The sequence below is a fragment of the Gadus chalcogrammus genome, chromosome 11 (genome assembly GCF_026213295.1).
Source record: "Gadus chalcogrammus isolate NIFS_2021 chromosome 11, NIFS_Gcha_1.0, whole genome shotgun sequence".
Lineage (NCBI taxonomy): Eukaryota > Metazoa > Chordata > Actinopteri > Gadiformes > Gadidae > Gadus > Gadus chalcogrammus.
Window position 1 is genome coordinate 26,405,986 of NC_079422.1, and position 19,973 is coordinate 26,425,958.

At 48.5% G+C, this 19,973-nt stretch overlaps 1 protein-coding gene across 1 annotated transcript; it reads right to left on the reverse strand.

The window, feature by feature from the left end:
* Positions 1-1,806: 1,806 nt before the first annotated feature.
* cds2 (CDP-diacylglycerol synthase (phosphatidate cytidylyltransferase) 2) lies at positions 1,807-18,678 on the reverse strand. Its single transcript, XM_056601749.1, has 13 exons — positions 18,475-18,678; positions 13,039-13,172; positions 12,647-12,743; positions 12,412-12,509; positions 11,611-11,750; positions 9,659-9,717; positions 8,493-8,575; positions 7,917-8,004; positions 7,729-7,797; positions 6,592-6,744; positions 6,016-6,135; positions 5,653-5,756; positions 1,807-5,097 (listed from the first exon to the last, which is right to left on the reverse strand). Exons 1-13 carry the CDS (start codon positions 18,529-18,531, stop codon positions 4,962-4,964), a joined length of 1,338 nt encoding a protein of 445 aa, XP_056457724.1. The 5' UTR covers positions 18,532-18,678; the 3' UTR covers positions 1,807-4,961.
* Between the last annotated feature and the right edge of the window lie 1,295 nt (positions 18,679-19,973).

Here is a 19,973-nt window from a genome sequence, read left to right on the forward strand (position 1 = left end):
CACTGTTACACACACTAGCACACACACACTGGTGTACACACACTGGTACACACACACTGTTCCACACACTGGTACACACACGGGTACCTACACACTGTTACACACACTAGCACACACATACTGTTACACACACACTGGTACACACAAATATACTATATATATATATACTATAAATGCACATTCTGTGACACACATTCTGTGCAACATGCACTCAAACACTTCCAGACACGCCAGCTACTGCAGAACCACAGACCTGCGCACACTATGCTGAATTCCACACATACAAACACACAAACACACACACACACACACACACAAACACATAGGCTCTCCCACTGCGGCATGTTATTTGCACATTGATAAAACCATAGTATGGTTGTATATTATTTAATCCTGTGAGTAAACAGCACAGTCTAAGTTAACATATGACATAAAACAACCATACTGTTTCAGAATAATAAATAACACGTTAGAAACACAAAGCTCATCTGGGTTAATGGAAACACTGAAGTGATGAGAACATCCACAGATGAACGCATGAAGAAAAATAGATGGTTGAGGCTTAGGAGAATTGCATCATCTCCAGGTCTAGTTCTTCCTCTTACTCCGTCCTACTCTGCTCATGGAGGAAAGCCTTGTTCCATTCCTAGACACACACAGACAGGTCTTACCTATTCTGGCCGTCTCCGTCTTGAAGGTGGAGAAGTCCCATGTCCGAGGTAGTTTCAGAGACATTCTTCAGTATCAGATCCTGTCGTGCGCGCACTCACACACACATAGACATCCACACAGATACATACACACATCTGACCTCACACCCCCCACACACACACACACACACTCACACACACACAGTCACACAAACGTGTGCACACACATTATCTAGAGAGATAGCGAGGAGGTGACCTAAGTGAGGCTGACGTTATGGAACCCGCTGGTATCACACTTCCTACTTCCTGCCTCATGCGTTCTTCTTCTTCTTCTTCTGCTTTTCACAATTTCTAAACAAGTCTGTTCTTGTTGCCTCAACATCCAGGTACACACTAGTCTCTCTCTGTTTCCACACCAAGGAACACTCTGGACTGTCTCCCTCTGCTTCTCTCTCTCTTTCTACATCCAGGTACTCACTGACTCTCTCTCCCTCCCTCTCTCTCTGTCTACATCCAGGTACTCAATGGAGTGATCTCTCTCTCCCTCTCCTTCTCTCTCTCTCTCTCTCTCTCTCTCTCTCTCTCTCTCTCTCTCACTGTCTCTCTCACTGTCACTGTCTCTCGCTCTCTCTTTCCCTCCCTCTCTCTCTGTCTACATCCAGGTACTCAATGGAGTGATCTCTCTCTCTCTCTCTCTCTCTCTCTCTCTCTCTCTCTCTCTCTCTCTCTACATCCAGGGTACACAGGACTGTTCTCTGGTCTCTCTGTAGCGTTTCACAATCCTACCGTCCTCTGCAGCACTCAGGATGGAGACCTTAACAGTTCAACTGAACTTAACTGGTATCATCTCTCTGATCTAGGAAGTGGTTGGTCTTTTTTTCTGATGTGTCTTATGACGGGGGGGGGGGGGGGGGGGGTTCTTCAGCTCTCTTCACCGGCTGAAATGGTGAAGCCCTGGAAACTGTGACGCTGTTAAAGCTGAGTAGCCAATATAGCCAACTCTGCCTGTTCAGATTGAGGCTGGAGGGCTGCTGTTTAACATGCCTCCATCATGCCTTTGACAGGCCAAGGGGGAACAGGAGGAGGAGCTCTTGGAATAGGAGGAGGAGCTATGGGAATAGGAGGAGGGGCCAGCGGAACAGAATCGTTATCCAGGAATCTTTCTTTTTTCCTTTTATTGTATTTGAGGAAACAAAAAGCAAAACACATGTAAATAGATACAACAGCTTCTGGGGCCCACAACTGAACACAAACCTATTGAACAGTAATAAGCACAATCTATTTAAAAGCAAATGTAACTTTGTAACCTTTCTTAGGTCAGGCCACACAACTTCTGTGAATTCCCCATGGCAGTCTGTCGTCCAACAGAAGAAGAGTGCTTGGGTTGGTTTCAGTTTGGGTCAGTGACTTTTTCAGTGGAATGTGCCCCTTTCTTAACCCAAGGGTGTTCGTTGAATTGAGGAATGTTTGAAACAACAGTGACACAGCAAGAGGTCAAATACTTCCTACGACGGGACTTCGTTCCGCATACGGACACTGACAGGCAGATGTGGCGCCCTCTTGTGGTCACCCAAAAAACAGGACGGAGAAATGTCACAACTAGTTCTACTGTTCACACTGGTTGAGGTCAAGCACTAACGGCTGCTAATGTGTTTGTGTTTCCTATAAAGCCCAGCTTAACCTTGAGCAAAACAAATCAAAAACATTTGAGATAAATATTTAAAAAATTCACACGCTTCGCTATTGGCATTATACTTAAATATATATATTTTAAAATTCTTTACATTAAGGAAAACACAAACTATGGCTAAACCTTTTGAAATTGGATCATAATAGATCTTATATATATATATATAGAAATTTGTGTAGCAAAGTAAAAGCACAGCAATACTTTATATCATCTGCAAATGCAAATGTGCACAGCAAGTACTTGAATTGATGGAAACATGAATAAAATGAAATGTTAGATGTATGCTGTGTAGGTATAACTTTTTAATATTGCTGTCCAATGGTCAACAAGACAAGATAGGACCTCGGCTCAAATTGACAGTAACTAAATAACAGCGCCAAACCACACAATGGTTTGATAGGTTCAATTAGTGCCAAGAAAGCTAACAGTCAGCCAATCAGAAGGAAATCATAACCATTGCTTGACCAGTGTTTCACCAGAGGGGGCGTTGTTTAGGTGACATTTTTAACCTATTTTGCTACAGTCCAGTAGATAGGCTGTTAAGACTGACCTATCCAGCATACATCTCGGTGAGCACAACCACCTGTGAGGTCACCAGGTTACAGGGGAGCTTTCCAAACAGCTTGGCAGAAGACCCTTATGGCTTAGGGTTAGACTGCACGCAACGCAAGGTTCTACCTCTACTTCACTTTGATAGTGAACTCTGTATCCAGCAGTGAAGGCTTCCCTCTTGAAAGCAAAATAAATAAGAGGTGGATAACATGTCATGGAGGAGCATGAGGTGATGGCAAAATGTTTTAATATTAATGTATATATATTTTAAAAAAAAATCTAATTAATGGAATATTTCGTAACAGACACACCGATAGCTTAGGAGTTGGAACACTATCAGCAACAACAGACCAGAGGTCAAAGTGTAACATCGTAGAAGACCTCCATCAGCACCAGCCCCTGCTCCTGTGGATTCTGCTCATCAAACGAACGGAACGTGATCCCACACGCTTTGAATCACACGACAGGGCTTTGGCGTGGGCAGCTGAAACGCTTCAGGAGCAGGACAGTGCGGGACATTCGACCACTAAACGTCTGAAAACACACGACACGTAACAAACTGAACACATGGCTATGGAAACCCCCCTTCACAATGACCCAAACAAAAACATGATCACAAAAACACAGAAACCCTTTGACCATTTGAATGTGAAGAACCATCGAGTGGCAGATGGAATACTGGTCCGATACCAGTCTGGTTGCTGGTCCGATACCAGTATGGTTGCTGGTCCAGAACCAGTCTAGGTGCTGGTCCAGAACCAGTCTGGGTGCTGGTCCGGTCTGGAGGCTATGGCCCCGGTTAGACGTCTCAGTCTAATTCTAATGAGTGTTGGCAGTGCAGGAGACACACCTGAGGCGTCCTCACCCCGATGTGCTTCAGCCCCAGGGGGGCGCCTCGATGGCCACGAGAACAGAGAACTAACCCCAGCAGGGACACACCGAGTCCACCACTTTAACAAGATAAGTGCGTTTAACAGTAGAACGCTTTTAACAGAGCGTTGCTCCCGCTGTCCTCCCTTTCCTTCTGTTTCTATCGTTTTTCTCTAAGAGCAAATGGTTTGAAATCCCTCAGTTAAGTGTTTAAGATGGAGCCTGTAACATTTGCCCGAGTAGCACAGCCAAACAATGATGTGTCAATGGCTCAAGGCCCATCGCAAGCAGCAGCATGAACCCACACCACAGCGTTCATCCTGCTTGGCCATCATATCAATAACGGTGTTCAGTACCTCCTTTTGGCCACATGGGGGAGTGATGCCTTGCTTTTAAAACGTCCGCTCCATCTACGAACTAAATGACACCATTTCATCGTACGATAGATAAACTCTACCAGCGTTTGGCGTGGAATAGGAAAAATACTTCTACGATAGAAACTTGCAGCACAATTAAACTTAATGGACCATCGATTGAATTGTTCCCAGAGAATCACAGCACGACATGACAGACGCCACAGAACAGAGTTAGAAACATCAACGGGTTAGATATATGAAACTGAATCGTGGGAAATCAAAAACAGGCGGGCGTGGCAGAACAGCTTGTGAGAAATGTCTAGCGGCAGTGCATTGAAACAAACCAACGAAATAAAACTGGTACCAGGAAACATTACAAACACACACAGATATATTCAATATCTCATGTTCCCACACTAACACGTGTGTATAGATAGGTTGCGTACAGACAGAAACAGACTGCTGGGAGATACCGACGCTGGAAAACCCAGCAAGAAGATCTGTTAAAACGAAGAATAGCACGCTATTCTATGAGCTAACCCTACACACACACACACACACACACACACCTCTGCACACACACGCAGACACACACGAGGCAATAAGTCACGGTTCATTCATCCTTTCTTGGGACGTTTCCTGACATTTCCTCTTATTTCTTGGGACATTTATTTTCTTCACACACACACACACACACACACACACACACACACACACACACACACACACACACACACACACACACACACACACACACACACACACACACACACACACACACACACACACACACACACACACGGCAGTGGGGAGGTGGTGGTGGTGGGGGGTGGGGGGTGGGCTCTAGGCCGCAGCCCGCTCCAGGGCGGGCAGCAGGCCCCTCTCGGTGAGGTGCGTCTTCAGGGAGTTGAAGATGTAGAGCTGCTGGTCTGGGCGCAGCGCCAGCAGCTGCTGGATCACCTTGCTGGGGTTGGGACCCCTGGGGAGAGAGGAGACCACAGGGGTCAGAGGAGCACCACAGAGACAGACAGCTGGGGGGAGACAGTCGGTGTCACGGCCTCCACTGAAGGACAGTGACCCCAGTAGGACAGCTGGGGGGGATCACGGCCCCCACTGAAGGACAGTGACCCCAGTAGGACAGCTGGGGGGGATCACGGCCCCCACTGAAGGACAGTGACCCCAGTAGGACAGCTGGGGGGGATCACGGCCCCCACTGAAGGACAGTGACCCCAGTAGGACAGCTGGGGGGGATCACGGCCCCCACTGAAGGACAGTGACCCCAGTAGGACAGCTGGGGGGGATCACGGCCCCCACTGAAGGACAGTGACCCCAGTAGGACAGCTGGGAGGGATCACGGCCCCCACTGAAGGACAGTGACCCCAGTAGGACAGCTGGGGGGGATCACGGCCCCCACTGAAGGACAGTGACCCCAGTAGGACAGCTGGGGGGGATCACGGCCCCCACTGAAGGACAGTGACCCCAGTAGGACAGGTCACAGAGCTAGACGCAGAGTGCCGGTAGGGCGCTGGGGTACCTGATGAAGCTGGCGATGTAGACGTTGACGAAGGTGGCCATCAGGTACTGGCAGTCGAAGCGGTCCATGATGCCCCCGTGACCCGGGATGGTGTTGGCAAAGTCCTGGAGGAGGAGGAGGGGGCCGACATTAACAGAGAGACGCACACACTCAATACAGACACACACACTCAATACAGACACACACACACTCAATACAGACACACACACTCAATACAGACACACACACACTCAATACAGACACACACACACACTCAATACAGACACACACACAAACAAACTAACAGGTACACACACAGTACAGACACAAACTCACACACACCCAAACACAGACTCACACACACACACACACACACACACACACCTTGATCTTGAAGGCCCTCTTGAAGCCGCTGGCGAAGAAGCCTCCGAAGGGCCCCATGATGGAGGCGAAGGCCGACAGGGCCACACTGTGGATCTGGAAGGGGTAGAGCCTCACCGTGGTCTAGAGAGAGAGAGAGAGAGAGAGAACGAGAGAGAGAGAGAGAGAACCAGAGAGAGAGAGAGAGAGAGAGAGAGAGAGAGAGAGAGAGAGATTTGTATTTTGAGTCCTAATTAAAGGGTCAAATTAAATTGTAAAAAAGCTTTTCTTTTATTAATCAAAAGGACAGATACAATTGGAGAGAGCTGATGTTTCCGAAATCTAAAACATCCTTCAATACAATACAAGGCTGTAAGGAGACTGTAATAAAACTCACAGCACAACTTCCTTCCTCCCTGCTTCCTGTTTTTTGAAGATGTGACTTTTAAATGTTATCTGGTCAAATTCACCGACGGCCATCTTAGTTCCATCTTCTGGAATCCCACATTCATTCACCCCCCCCAACCCCCCCAGCTAGCGTTGAGAGCCAAGATGGCCGCCCGGTGACCAAGGCCCAGAGAAGTGAGAGTCCGTGCTAACCCATCCGGTGAAGGACTCCAGGAACGCGGGCAGGACGTAGTCCGTCAGCTGGAAGAGTTCAGAGGGCTCGCAGTCCACCTGGAACCGGTTGGTGTCGTTGTTGAACTCCACGGGACACACGAAGTACCGGTAGCCCGCCATCACGTAGGACAGCTGGGGGGGGGGGAGATGACAACGTAGCACCATCTTAATGTCTGCTGATAATGAGGATACATCAGGAGGCTAGCAAACTGGAGCTGATTGTGGTTATTCCTCTGTAAGCTAGCAGAATGTAGCTAATAGTAGTTATACATCTGGAAGCTCGCATGATGCATCTCATTATTATTATTATTATTATTATTAGGCATCTGGAAGATAGCATAGTGTAGCTTATCATTGTGGTACATAATGAAGCTGGCATGATCGTTTATAGCCATTATAAATCAGTTGGTTAGCATAATGTAGCTCACTATCATCAATGGTTAGCTACATTATGCTAGCCTCTTCATGGAAGCTCGCATAATGTAAGCAAGCATCGTTGTACAACAGAAGGCTTGTATGATGCAGCTCATGAGCTATATATTAGGAAGATAGCTACTCCTCATTATACATCATATGTAATGCATGTTAGCATCCTGAGACAACAGTGGTTACCTCACCATCATACTGCTGGCAGGATGTATGCTAGCATCCTTGTGGATAAACATCATTATCATGGTGCTCTCCCAGGGAATAGTGTTGAACAGTGATTGATGATCTTACAGAATAGTGTTGAACAGTGATTGATGATCTTACAGAATAGTGTTGAACAGTGATTGATGATCTTACAGAATAGTGTTGAACAGTGATTGATGATCTTACAGAATAGTGTTGAACAGTGATTGACGATCTTACAGAATAGTGTTGAATAGTGATTGATGATCTTACAGAATAGTGTTGAACAGTGATTGATGATCTTACAGAATAGTGTTGAACAGTGATTGATGATCTTACAGAATAGTGTTGAACAGTGATTGATGATCTTACAGAATAGTGTTGAACAGTGATTGATGATCTTACAGAATAGTGTTGAACAGTGATTGATGATCTTACAGAATAGTGTTGAACAGTGATTGATGATCTTACAGAATAGTGTTTAACAGTGATTGATGATCTTACCAGGATTCCGAACACGACGGTGGCGAAGAACCCTCCGATAAATCCCTCCCACGTCTTCTTCGGGGACAGCTGCGGGCGACAGGGGATATTTAAACTTTTTCGTATTGTTGTGATCGGAAACGAAAAGCATCGAATATCATTTTCTTATATTCAAGAACTAGGGGTGGACAAACAGAACCAGCACCCACCTTGATGAGGGGGGTGCGTCCGAAGAAGAATCCGAACATGTAGGCCATGATGTCGTTGCAGATGACGCAGGAGATGGGCACGATGAACCTGAGGAGGCAGGCAGAGGCTTGGAGACAACCGACCAATCACAGCGCAGCCCTCAGACCTACAGCATCAAGGCCTCCCCGCATTACTCAGCCTCCCTGGGAGGGGCTAGTGAGGTGCCTGGAGGCAGGATGTTGGGTTTGTGGTGCAAATATTTAGCCTGTGGTGTTTATTCAAATTGTTGGGTAAGTGTTTGCATATTATAGCCAATTACAACACGACAACACACATCAGTGTGCTCACTCATTGCCACCGCAACTGTCATGCAATCGTATCGTGTATGGGTAATTAAGTAGACTTTTGCATATTCTAATGCCGGGTTTTATTTGTGTTCCCATCCTGCTGTGGCACAGAATAGAACGAATAATAAAGTACATCTCCTCTGTTCCAGAAAGTGAGGAGCAGGCTCTGCACTCCCAGCATGCACCACAGGGTGCATGTCTGTCTCAAAATGGCTGCCCGGTGGTTGTCACGGTGAGCGGAGCCCTTACCAGATCATCCCCTCAAACAGGTTGTGGATGATGAGGTGGGACTGGGTCACTACTATCAGCAGGGTCACGTGGGTCCAGCCGAACTGGAGGCGGGGGGGGGGGAGAGGGGAATCAAACACACAACAGCTTTTGATTAAATGTGTGAAACGCACACAAAAAAGGACATTTTCAAACGATGATCGACGGACCGTCGAGGGGCCCGCTGAAGGGGAATGTGTGGTAGCGCTTCAGTCTCGGTAAGAGGGGGATGTGGTTTCTTCAAAGGTGCGACATGAGGCTGCAGGGCTGACGGTAGAGGAGTGCTCAGTATCGACCGTGGCGCAGGGCTGTGTGGGGGGAGCTACGAGCTACAAGCTACGAGCTAACCGCTAACCGCGGAGCTACAGTACTACGTACCGAGATCTGCTTGACCAACGTGGCAATTACAGATAACACAACCTCCAGAGCTTCACGCCCCACGTTACCGTTCACATCCTTCTTTCAGTGTTCCTCCAGATAACCTCCGCCCGTGGAGCTTCACGCCACATGTGAGTGTTCCTCCAGATAACATCTGGAACTTCACGACACAAGTTGGTGTCAAGTGACCACTGTGGAGCCTTGTCTGTCAAGGCGGCTTCGTGTCACATGTTTGTGTCGCTGGGCTATTTGTGACACAAGGCGTCTGTTGTTCAACTAAATTGACTTTGGTGCATTTAGCGGTTTGGGTTATTCATGGCGTTGGTCAGCAGGCGATGGAAACTTCTGGGAGGAACGTCTACGTCTGTCGTAGCCTGGAGCAGCGGGGGCAAGGGGAGGAGGAGGAGGAGGAGGAGGAGGAGGAGGAGGAGGTGATGAGGGTGGAGCAGCGGGGGCAAGGGGAGGAGGAGGAGGAGGAGGAGGAGGAGGAGGAGGAGGTGATGAGGGTGGAGCAGCGAGGGCAAGGGGAGGAGGAGGAGGAGGAGGAGGAGGAGGTGATGAGGGTGGAGGAGGTGAGGGGGGGTGGAGGAGGTGATGAGGGTGGAGGAGGTGATGAGGGTGGAGGAGGTGATGAGGGTGGAGGGGGTGATGAGGGTGGAGGAGGTGATGAGGGTGGAGGAGGTGATGAGGGTGGAGGAGGTGATGAGGGTGGAGGAGCTGATGGGAGGTGGAGGAGGTGAGGGGGGGGTGGGGGCCAGGGAACCACTCACCATGTAGAACTGCAGGCGGTAATGCTTCTTCACCAGGCTGAGGACAAACATACAGAAACCTGCAGGAGGAGAGAGGAGCAGCGATCAGTCAGAGCAGGAGAACCGACTCCTGTAGGAGAGAGGAGCAGCGATCAGTCAGAGCAGGAGAACCGACTCCTGCAGGAGAGAGGAGCAGCGATCAGTCAGAGCAGGAGAACAGACTCCTGCAGGAGGGAGGAGCAGCGATCAGTCAGAGCAGGAGAACAGACTCCTGCAGGAGGAGAGAGGAGCAGCGATCAGTCAGAGCAGGAGAACCGACTCCTGTAGGAGAGAGGAGCAGCGATCAGTCAGAGCAGGAGAACCGACTCCTGCAGGAGAGAGGAGCAGCGATCAGTCAGAGCAGGAGAACAGACTCCTGCAGGAGGAGAGAGGAGCAGCGATCAGTCAGAGCAGGAGAACCGACTCCTGTAGGAGAGAGGAGCAGCGATCAGTCAGAGCAGGAGAACCGACTCCTGCAGGAGGAGAGAGGAGCAGCGATCAGTCAGAGCAGGAGAACAGACTCCTGTAGGAGAGAGGAGCAGCGATCAGTCAGAGCAGGAGAACCGACTCCTGCAGGAGGAGAGAGGAGCAGCGATCAGTCAGAGCAGGAGAACCGACTCCTGTAGGAGAGAGGAGCAGCGATCAGTCAGAGCAGGAGAACCGACTCCTGTAGGAGAGAGGAGCAGCGATCAGTCAGAGCAGGAGAACAGACTCCTGTAGGAGAGAGGAGCAGCGATCAGTCAGAGCAGGAGAACAGACTCCTGTAGGAGAGAGGAGCAGCGATCAGTCAGAGCAGGAGAACCGACTCCTGCAGGAGGAGAGAGGAGCAGCGATCAGTCAGAGCAGGAGAACCGACTCCTGCAGGAGGAGAGGAGCAGCGATCAGTCAGAGCAGGAGAACAGACTCCTGTAGGAGAGAGGAGCAGCGATCAGTCAGAGCAGGAGAACCGACTCCTGCAGGAGGAGGGAGGAGCAGCGATCAGTCAGAGCAGGAGAACAGACTCCTGCAGGAGGAGAGGAGCAGCGATCAGTCAGAGCAGGAGAACCGACTCCTGCAGGAGGAGAGAGGAGCAGCGATCAGTCAGAGCAGGAGAACCGACTCCTGCAGGAGGAGAGGAGCAGCGATCAGTCAGAGCAGGAGAACAGACTCCTGCAGGAGGAGAGGAGCAGCGATCAGTCAGAGCAGGAGAACAGACTCCTGCAGGAGGAGAGGAGCAGCGATCAGTCAGAGGAGGTCAGAGGAGGAGGAACAGACGCCTCTTGTTCTGCGGGGGGATCACTCACTAAGGGAGACGTGCCAGCTATGGCAAACTAAAATTAGACTGACCTATATAAAGGAGGAAGAGGAGGAAGAGGAGGAAGAGAGCGAGAGAGCGAGAGAGCGAGAGAGAGAGAGATGTATTTTGAGTCCTAATTAAAAGGTCAAATGAATTGTAAAAAAGCTTTTCTTAATCAAAAGGACAGATACAATTGGAGAGAGCTGATGTTTCATCCTTCAATACAATACAAGGCTGTAAGGAGACTGTAATAAAACTCACAGCACAACTTCCTTCCTCCCTGCTTCCTGTTTTTCTCTCTGCACTAGCGTCGGACACACACCAGAACAGGAAGTCAGCCTCTACAGTGTCTTCAAAGTCGAATCAGAAGAGACCAAACACCTCACTAAATAAAAGCTACACAACGCTTACACTGAGAACACAATTGAAATGCTAGAACGGCCCATTTAGCAGCGCAAAGGGGCCTCCAGGGAATTAAAACACACTTCCTTAACGGCCGGAAGGGGGGGTGTCCTACCCTCCTCCTGCTTTATGGATTTTTTCTAATTTGTGAATTAGAGAATAAAATCCCAGGCACAGCCTGCAGTACCCTGGTGTACCACCGGGGGGCGAGACCTGCGCTAGGCTCCCCGGCGGCGGTGGCGGCGGCGGTCTGTACCCGTGAGGTAGAGCGCGAAGGAGATGAAGCGATGGTATTTGCTGAGGATGCGCAGAGGCTCCTCCCTCTGGACCAGGCTGAAGAAGTAGTCCGTGACCGTCTCTCCGTAGAAGAAGTAGTTGACGCACAGCAGGAAGTACCTGGGGGTGATAGGGGAGGAGTCAAACAAACAAACCGACTTGTCTCCAGGAGCGTCCACTGTGCTCAGAGGGAAACGGAGGTCATAAAGACAGAAGAAAGAAGCGGGAAAAGCGGCCATTTTGAGGCTGCTAACTAACCCATGAAAATTGTATATAATGGAAACAATATTATGTTTATTACTTGTTACTAAATGTGTATAACACATAGGAAACTATGTGCTATACCATTTTTTCTTTCTTCCCCACAGTTGGAGCACAATGAAAGCCAGTAGAAACTAGAAATATGTCGGCGTCTACCACTAAGGAACAAGGCAAACACTTTCTATTCTTATATTCTATTGGGTGTGTGGGGGTTTCAATATGGGGTTATAATCTAGAACAGACAGATCAACATATGTCTCTACACAAACCTCAGGACGTCTGGAAAATAAACAAAAACAATAAGAAACAAAGATTAACTTGTTTTATCTCAGCAGTGGTGTGTGTGTGTGTGTGTGTGTGTGTGTGTGTGTGTGTGTGTGTGTGTGTGTGTGTGTGTGTGTGTGTGTGTGTGTGTGTGTGTGTGTGTGTGTGTGTGTGTGTGTGTGTGTGTGTGTGAGTGAGTGAGTGAGTGAGTGAGTGAGTGAGTGAGTGAGTGAGTGAGTGAGTGAGTGAGTCCTACCAGCTGAGGCTTCTGAACCAGGGCAGATGGTAGGAGTGGTACACGCTGTAGCCAATGTGGATGATCTCCTGGAAGCATTTGATCTGAACACACAGGACCTGTGGGAGAAGCACACACACAACCCTTAAACACACACACCCTTATATACACTAACACACCCTTACTTACTTACACACAGGCTAACAATGAGGGCTAACGTGTGCGTGCGTGTGCGTGCGTGCGTGTGTGTACTCACGATCATCATGAGCACGATGGGGCCCATGTAGATGATGAAGAAGAAGAAGGAGATCATGGCCATGGTGAGGATCCCCCGCACCCACCAGTTCCTCCATCTGCACACACACACACACACACGCGCGCACACACACACACACGCGCGCGCACACACACAATGTAGCTTTAGAGGAAGACGTCTCGTTTCGTTAATCCTGACCATAACAAGTCACACACAGTATTTGGGACACTGGAGAATTTGGGAGTTTTATTCACACTTAGTTTGAAGCCAATCACTTGTATTGTGTGAAGGCAGGATTAGGTTGTAGGAATCAAGGGTTAGGGTTAGGGTCTGGGTTAGTGGTAGGGTCTAGGTAGGTGGTTCTAGAGGGGGGTCTCCTAAGCCCAGCCCACCTTGAGGAGAGCCCCGACAGCGCCTTGTTCAGGACCTCTGGGGTGTCGTCAGACGTCACTGGCACCCCGGGGGGGCCCGAGTCCACCTTGGAGTCGCTGTCGGACGCTCCGTCCTTCAGCTCGCTCTCGGACCCCTGGACGGACGGACGGACGGACACACACACGATCACATGGCTGGTTTGTTTACATCCTCCGCCTCGCTGACCCTCAACAAAATAAAAGCGTGACACCGGAATGGAGAGCAACAGAAAAGTACGGCAACACAGCCTGAGCCAACAGGGACTCCATGTCACTCCAGTGGTTAATGTGTGCCGTAAGAAGGCCTCACATTCTGCCGGATTCCCTCCTTTTATGGAAGAAGACGAGAGGGAAGGTAGTGTTTCTGGTTCGGAGGGTGACGCCTGCCCCTGACTCACTAGCTGAAGCAGAGACCGCAGCTCAATACGTTGGTTCGGATTACATTTTACCGTGTCAATACCACTGACAACAGTGGAGTTGTATCGATGGCCTGGCTAATGGACTATAAAGGTCTGTGTGTCTTAATGGTTTCCAGGAAGCTCACGGTACAGTTCTGATCAATTAACAGTGACAGGACATACGTCTGTACTCGTCTGTCAGTCTGTGGGACCGAGCCGACTGCGTTGTCCCATCCCCCTGCAGACAGGGGAGAGCCAAACTGGTAGAGCAACTTGAACTCACAGCTCGGCTACAGATCCTCCTGCTACAGTTTGTCCCATCCCTGGTGCACACACACACACACACACACACATATGAGGATTTCCTGAAGAGTGTGTAGTGTATACATCAAATCCTGCCGCTCCAATCATCCAGCATTCTGCTGCACTTTAATCAGTGTGCGTGGTTCGGTGTGTCTGTTGGCGTGTGCGCTCGCCGGAGCATGGCCTGGCGAACTCCTTCTGTTCTGCGGTCTCGTCGCGTCTGACGGGTTCTCCATGGCAACATGTCAACAGAGTGGGCATCGCCAAAAAGGATTAGAGAGAGAGAGAGAGAGAGAGAGAGAGAGAGAGAGAGAGAGAGAGAGATCTCTCTCTCTCTCTCTCTCCCTCCCCTACTGAACACACACACGGTGTGTTGTGGTCGGTGGCTGCTCATCCAGGCAGTTTGCTTCACGTCTCTCCTGATGTTCTCCTGATGGTCTCCTCTTTGGCATCAGCTCTGTCTCCCCCCCCCCCCCCCCCCCACCCCCCTCACTCCACCGAGCGGTCTAATGGTTGGTTTGAGGAGGGAGGGGGGGGGAGAAGGAAAGAGAGAGGGCACTAAATGTTCTCCAGCAGAATCGGTACATACCGGTGTTCCCTAATGTGATTGGTCACTTAGGTTGAAGTGAATCTTGGAGGTTACGATGTTTTGATCAACCATCCTCCTGGAACATCGACAGTGCCAGAACAAGGGCTCCATGTTTCCTCAAAACACAAATAGAACCCTTATCCTACACAGCTGCAACCATAAGGGTTGTTGTTTCCATGGAGACCATCCCATTATGCAGGATGCTCCTTTGGTTAAAAATAGGCCTTTGCCTCATGCAAACAAAACCACTGTGCCGCGCACACACACACACACACACACACACACACACACACACACACACACACACAGGGCCCCCCCCTTCCTGTGCCACCTGGCAGCGTCCCAAGCTGCCTCTTTGGCAGATTTCCGAAGTGAATTAAGATAGGCCTAAGTCACAAAGTAGTGAAAGATTAAGCAGAATAAACTTAAAGTATTTAATAACTCTCTAGATGATTAAACCCGCAACGGCCTGTGAATTTTCCAGCCAATTAAAAGGGACTTTGCGCTACATGTTGAGGTCTATCAAAGATTCCTGATTGGTGTCCCAGTGAAGCAGGTTCCTGATCAAAGGGTCAGTTAGACGAGGCTAGCTGGATGATCGTTACATTTACATTCTACATTTAGGGCATTTGGCAGAGACGCTTTTATCCAAAGCGACTTACAATAAGTACATTAGTCAGAAAAAAGAGAAACAACAATATACCGCTGTAGGTACAGTAAGGATGTTCATGGAACCAAGTGCCAAGCACTAACCATCACTAGGTTAACCCATTCCCCGTAAACAACAAAGATAGCTAGGATAAAATGCTACACAATGCTAGGTACAACATCCACTAAGTGCGTAAGAGCGGGTGTGGGGGGGTGAGGGGGGAGGCTATGCAGAGTCTCGTGACTCTGAACTCTGATCTAACGTATGTGAGCCAGTCCATCTCTGGTCCCTAGCCGCCTCCGAGGAAAGGGACTGCAGGGGGTCCAGTCCCGGCTAGGGGGTCCAGGACCCGGCAAGAACCAGAAGCTACCAGGTGACTAGGCCGGGAGAGGGAGACCAGTGAGATACACTACAGCCCGTCTACAAAACACACACCCTGAACTCCTCCGACAGGAAGACGAGGACGTCAGTGAACAGCGAGAAGGTCAGGACCACGACCAACAGGAGAACAACAACTAGAGAATAAAGATGGGGTTTTGGGACAAAGAATTAGACAAAGCCATATCCGAAACATGCGAGAGACAGGGCAATCTCTGGCTTCCTCTCTCCATGCTACACCCATGTGATTGAAGGGTAATCACATTACATCCATAACCAGATGACGGGTTTCGACCCAGGACAGGAAGTCAGGACCCCACTGCAGTCATACTACAGTGCACTGGTTCCCAATAGACGTCACTGGCACCCCGGGGGGGCCCGAGTCCACCTTGGAGTCGCTGTCGGATGCTCCGTCCTTCAGCTCGCTCTCGGACCCCTGGACGGACGGACGGACACACACACGATCACATGGCCGGTTTGTTTACATCCTCCACCTCGCTGACCCTCAACAAAATAAAAGCGTGACACCGGAATGGAGAGCAACAGAAAAGTACGGCAACACAGCCTGAGCCAAGTATGTCCATAAATAGTCCTCAAGACCTTTCGCGGGTCATCTCACACGTACCGGGTCGACGGTACCATGAGCATATGGTACCGTACCGTCTGAGCAGAGTGCCAGCACCCTGCAGGAAGGCTAGTGGGAACCAGTGGGGATCAGGTCAGCAACATCACAATGGAATACATGAGCCACAAGGCTGCATCTACTCAACAACGTGTATCTTTTACATTTACATTTAGCGCAGTTAGCAGATGCTTTTATAAAAAGAGACTTAGGTTACAACCCTTCATACACACATTCAAACACCAATGGCGGTGTCAACCACGCGGGGCGGCAGCCAGCCCGTCTGGAGCAGTGACGCCGTGTTCACAATGCATGCGTCCGTCGACGGATGGGTGCTTTTTGACGCATCCTTGTGTTTTTCCGGGTTGTATTACAAAGGCGATTTCATTGGACAGTGTCCTTGCGTATATTTGCATCACGCAGTGTGATTGGCTGACGGATCCGTCGCTGCCTGAAAAGTTTAACATTTCTCAACTTTTTGACTGAGGCCACGGAGCCGACAGAACGCACGGACCCACAATGCATTTCGTGAGCGCCACATGCAAAGTCGATGAGATCCGTCGACGGACGGAGGTAGTGTGAACAAGGGGTTAGGGCGAGGTGTATTGCTCAGGGACACCTCGCCACCCAGCTATGAGGAGCCGGGGATCGAACTAGCAACCTTCTGGTTACAACTCAACCAGCTTTACCTCCTGAAATAAGCCAACCTGTATTATCCATTTATTTTCAATCATCTACATAAGTGATCATCTGCAGTAGCTGCAGTAGTGGCTTTATTGACGACAGCCGTACTTGGAATACACAATCAATATGGTGATCAATATTACTTTAGGGAATGTTCTCTTATCTGACTTGTGATTCGTGTCACCGTAAGAAATCTAAAATACCTGTGAACACAAGCAACGATCCATGACACCATGGAACCGGTTATTTGATCAAAACCCTTTGGCACTCCTTTATCAACCGTTAACCATTAAACAGAGATCTCAACCAGGCATGAGGTAATGGGCAAATAAAACATGTCTAGGTAGATTTTGGGCTGTCTGTCCCTGGAAACATTGGTAGCGTGCAAGCTACAATATTATCATAGCCATGGAGGGGCACCGGATCAAACCGGACGTATGTGGTGGCCGTACGCAAATTAATGCTGTGGACATTTAATGAGATGGCTTCATAAGCTTTTACCTCTGCTGCCATTAAGAGTGTAGAGGCACTCTGTTGATTATCAATTAAATACATGAATACATACATCAATATTTTAATATACACTTTCTCTGCTGGTACCGTTTTACGGACATAGACTGCATCATTGATTTGATTAATATTGCATTAGGAAGTAGAAAGCCCAACATTGTCAATTAATGAAGCTCTTTGTCATTGGGATCGGAGCGATTGGTGGATACTGACCCAAACAGTATGAAGAATATATCGATAGAAATACAATTAAAGATTTAGACTCCTAAATAACTAAACACATCGAATCTCAACTAGTATGGACATTTGAGGTAAGAATAAGGGCCAGATTTATGCTATATTTGGGGGTTTTAAACAGAATGTTTAAAAACTTGTGGAAACTTGACCTTTTTAAAGAGTTAAGACACTGTTTATTTCTTAAGTTCTGGGAACTCAAATAAGTCGTAGATCAAATTTGTGAAGAGGCCATTTTTACATAGCATTATATTAATTGATTTAACCATGCAATAGCCTCCGAGGCCTAAATCAAGACAACATAAGGCTACCGTTTAAAGAAAATTGAAGAATACATTCATTCATCAAATGAAGATAAATATATTTGTTAGATATCTCAAGGATTTTCTGTTCAAAACCAGCAGGGGTTGATGCACGACAAACAGCGGTTTGCTGCTTGGGTTAAAGGAGGGGGGGTTTGAGTACAGAACAACGGACAAAGTTTCCTTGGGTCATGTGTACTATAACTGGATTATTAAAATATCATACAAATAAATAGATATATAAGAAAAGGTCTAGCAATGTTTACCACTTTCTCACTCTCTGCACTGCACTGAAAACACATTCAACTACAAAACGTCCCCGCATCAACATCCTTCACCCTGCGCCCCTCTGTGAGCTCTGGGTCACATTATAGACAAACCTATGGAGAAAACGTATCCTTCAAAGACTGCTTTTAGTATGTGTATATTATGGGACCCAACCCCACACTCAGAACAACAAGCAGTGGACCACCTTTTAAAATTTGACCGCAGCCCATTTACGCTCCCGAGCCGTCGCTTGGGAACCCCTGGCCTTACACTGGTGCACCAGTCAGCCGCGTCCAGCCGCCACTGGTCACAGTATCAAGCGAGAACATCACACCAACACCAGCCTTTACCGCTGCTAATCCCAGCTAAAGCGCTTTTGTGGGTTGTTTTTCAGCGCTTGTGTCAGACTAGCAGTGCATCCAGGGGGGTAGCGGCTAAAGCTAACGCTGCTAAAGCGTTCCCACACCAGAACACGGGTCTACCTTGTCCTCTGACGGCGGGTCGGCGTCGGTCGCTCCGCGGTGTCGTAGTTCCGTCATGATGTCGCCTGCTGCTGACCCGAACCCAACGCGTTTAAATCCCCGATGCGGTGCGAAAACAACCCGTTTGTTGTTGTCGTGTTCCGCGGATGGGGAGAGCAGCGGTCTTCAGCGAGCAGCTCCGTCAGTCTCTACTGTCCCTCGCCCCGCCTCCTTGGTGGGCTGGTTCTGCTTTCACTGGTCCCGCCTCCTGTGTGGGCTTGGTTCATACATCAAACACACCCTCTCTACTGTCCCTGGCCCCGCCTCCTCGGTGGCTCTACTGTCCCTGGCCCCGCCTCCTGGGTGGTCTCTACTGTCCCTGGCCCCGCCTCCTGGGTGATCTCTACTGTCCCTGGCCCCGCCCCCCGGATGGGCTGGGTCTACTGGCTCCGCCTCCTCGGGGGTCTCTACTGTCCCTGGCTCCGCCTCCTTGGTGTTCTCTACTGTCCCTAGGAGAGCAGCGGTCTTCAGCAAGCAGTTCCGTCAGTCTCTACTGACTGGATTGGCTGGGTTCCTATATCAAAGACACCCTCCGTACTCAAACGCTCACGACGCCAAAGTCAACTCCATGGTCAGATTTAGATGAGAGACGATTGTTGATATTATTGATGATTCTCCAAGGTATTAACATTTTTCATAACTCCATGTAGGACGTTTCTATACATAAATGTGCAGCACTGTGGCAGTAGTAATGCAATATTTAGAACATGTACCCTTGTACCCTTGATACTCAAGTACTTTTAAAAACAAGTACTTCAGTACTTTTACTTAAGTAGACATCTGACTGTAGTACTTTTACTTGTACTTGAGTAAAATGTACCAAGGGGTATCTGTACTTTTACTCAAGTAAGGGAACTGTGTACTCTGTCCGCCTCTGGATATTATAATAAGAGCCCTCTGATACATGATGATTATTATAATAACCTACTGATAACGAGCGATTATTAGTATTATAATAATAACCTACTAATGATACATGGTCATTATTATAATTACCTACTGGTGAAGCATGATTATTACTATAATAACCTTCTGATGATGCAAGATTATTACTATAATAACCTACGAATGATACATGGTTATTAAAAGCCCAATAATGATCCATGGTTATTGATAACCTACTAATGATACATGATCATTTATAACTTACTCCTGATACATGGTTATTAATAACCTACTAATGATAGATTATTAATAACCTTCACATCTTCCAGATAGGCTACATGAAACAGAACAGTATAAAATATACAGATCGATTTATACATGGTTAAAACGTCATTCACATATTTGAAACCATGGAAACAAACATATCCATTAAATTATGTGCCAGTGAGGCGAAATACCCATACATGGGTATTACATGAACGAGCATCTTGGAGTTTACCCCGCAACAGAATAATGATGCTGATAAACCTCCTCTACCCGGAGGCCAAGCTCTGTTCTCAGCCTTTGCCGCTAGG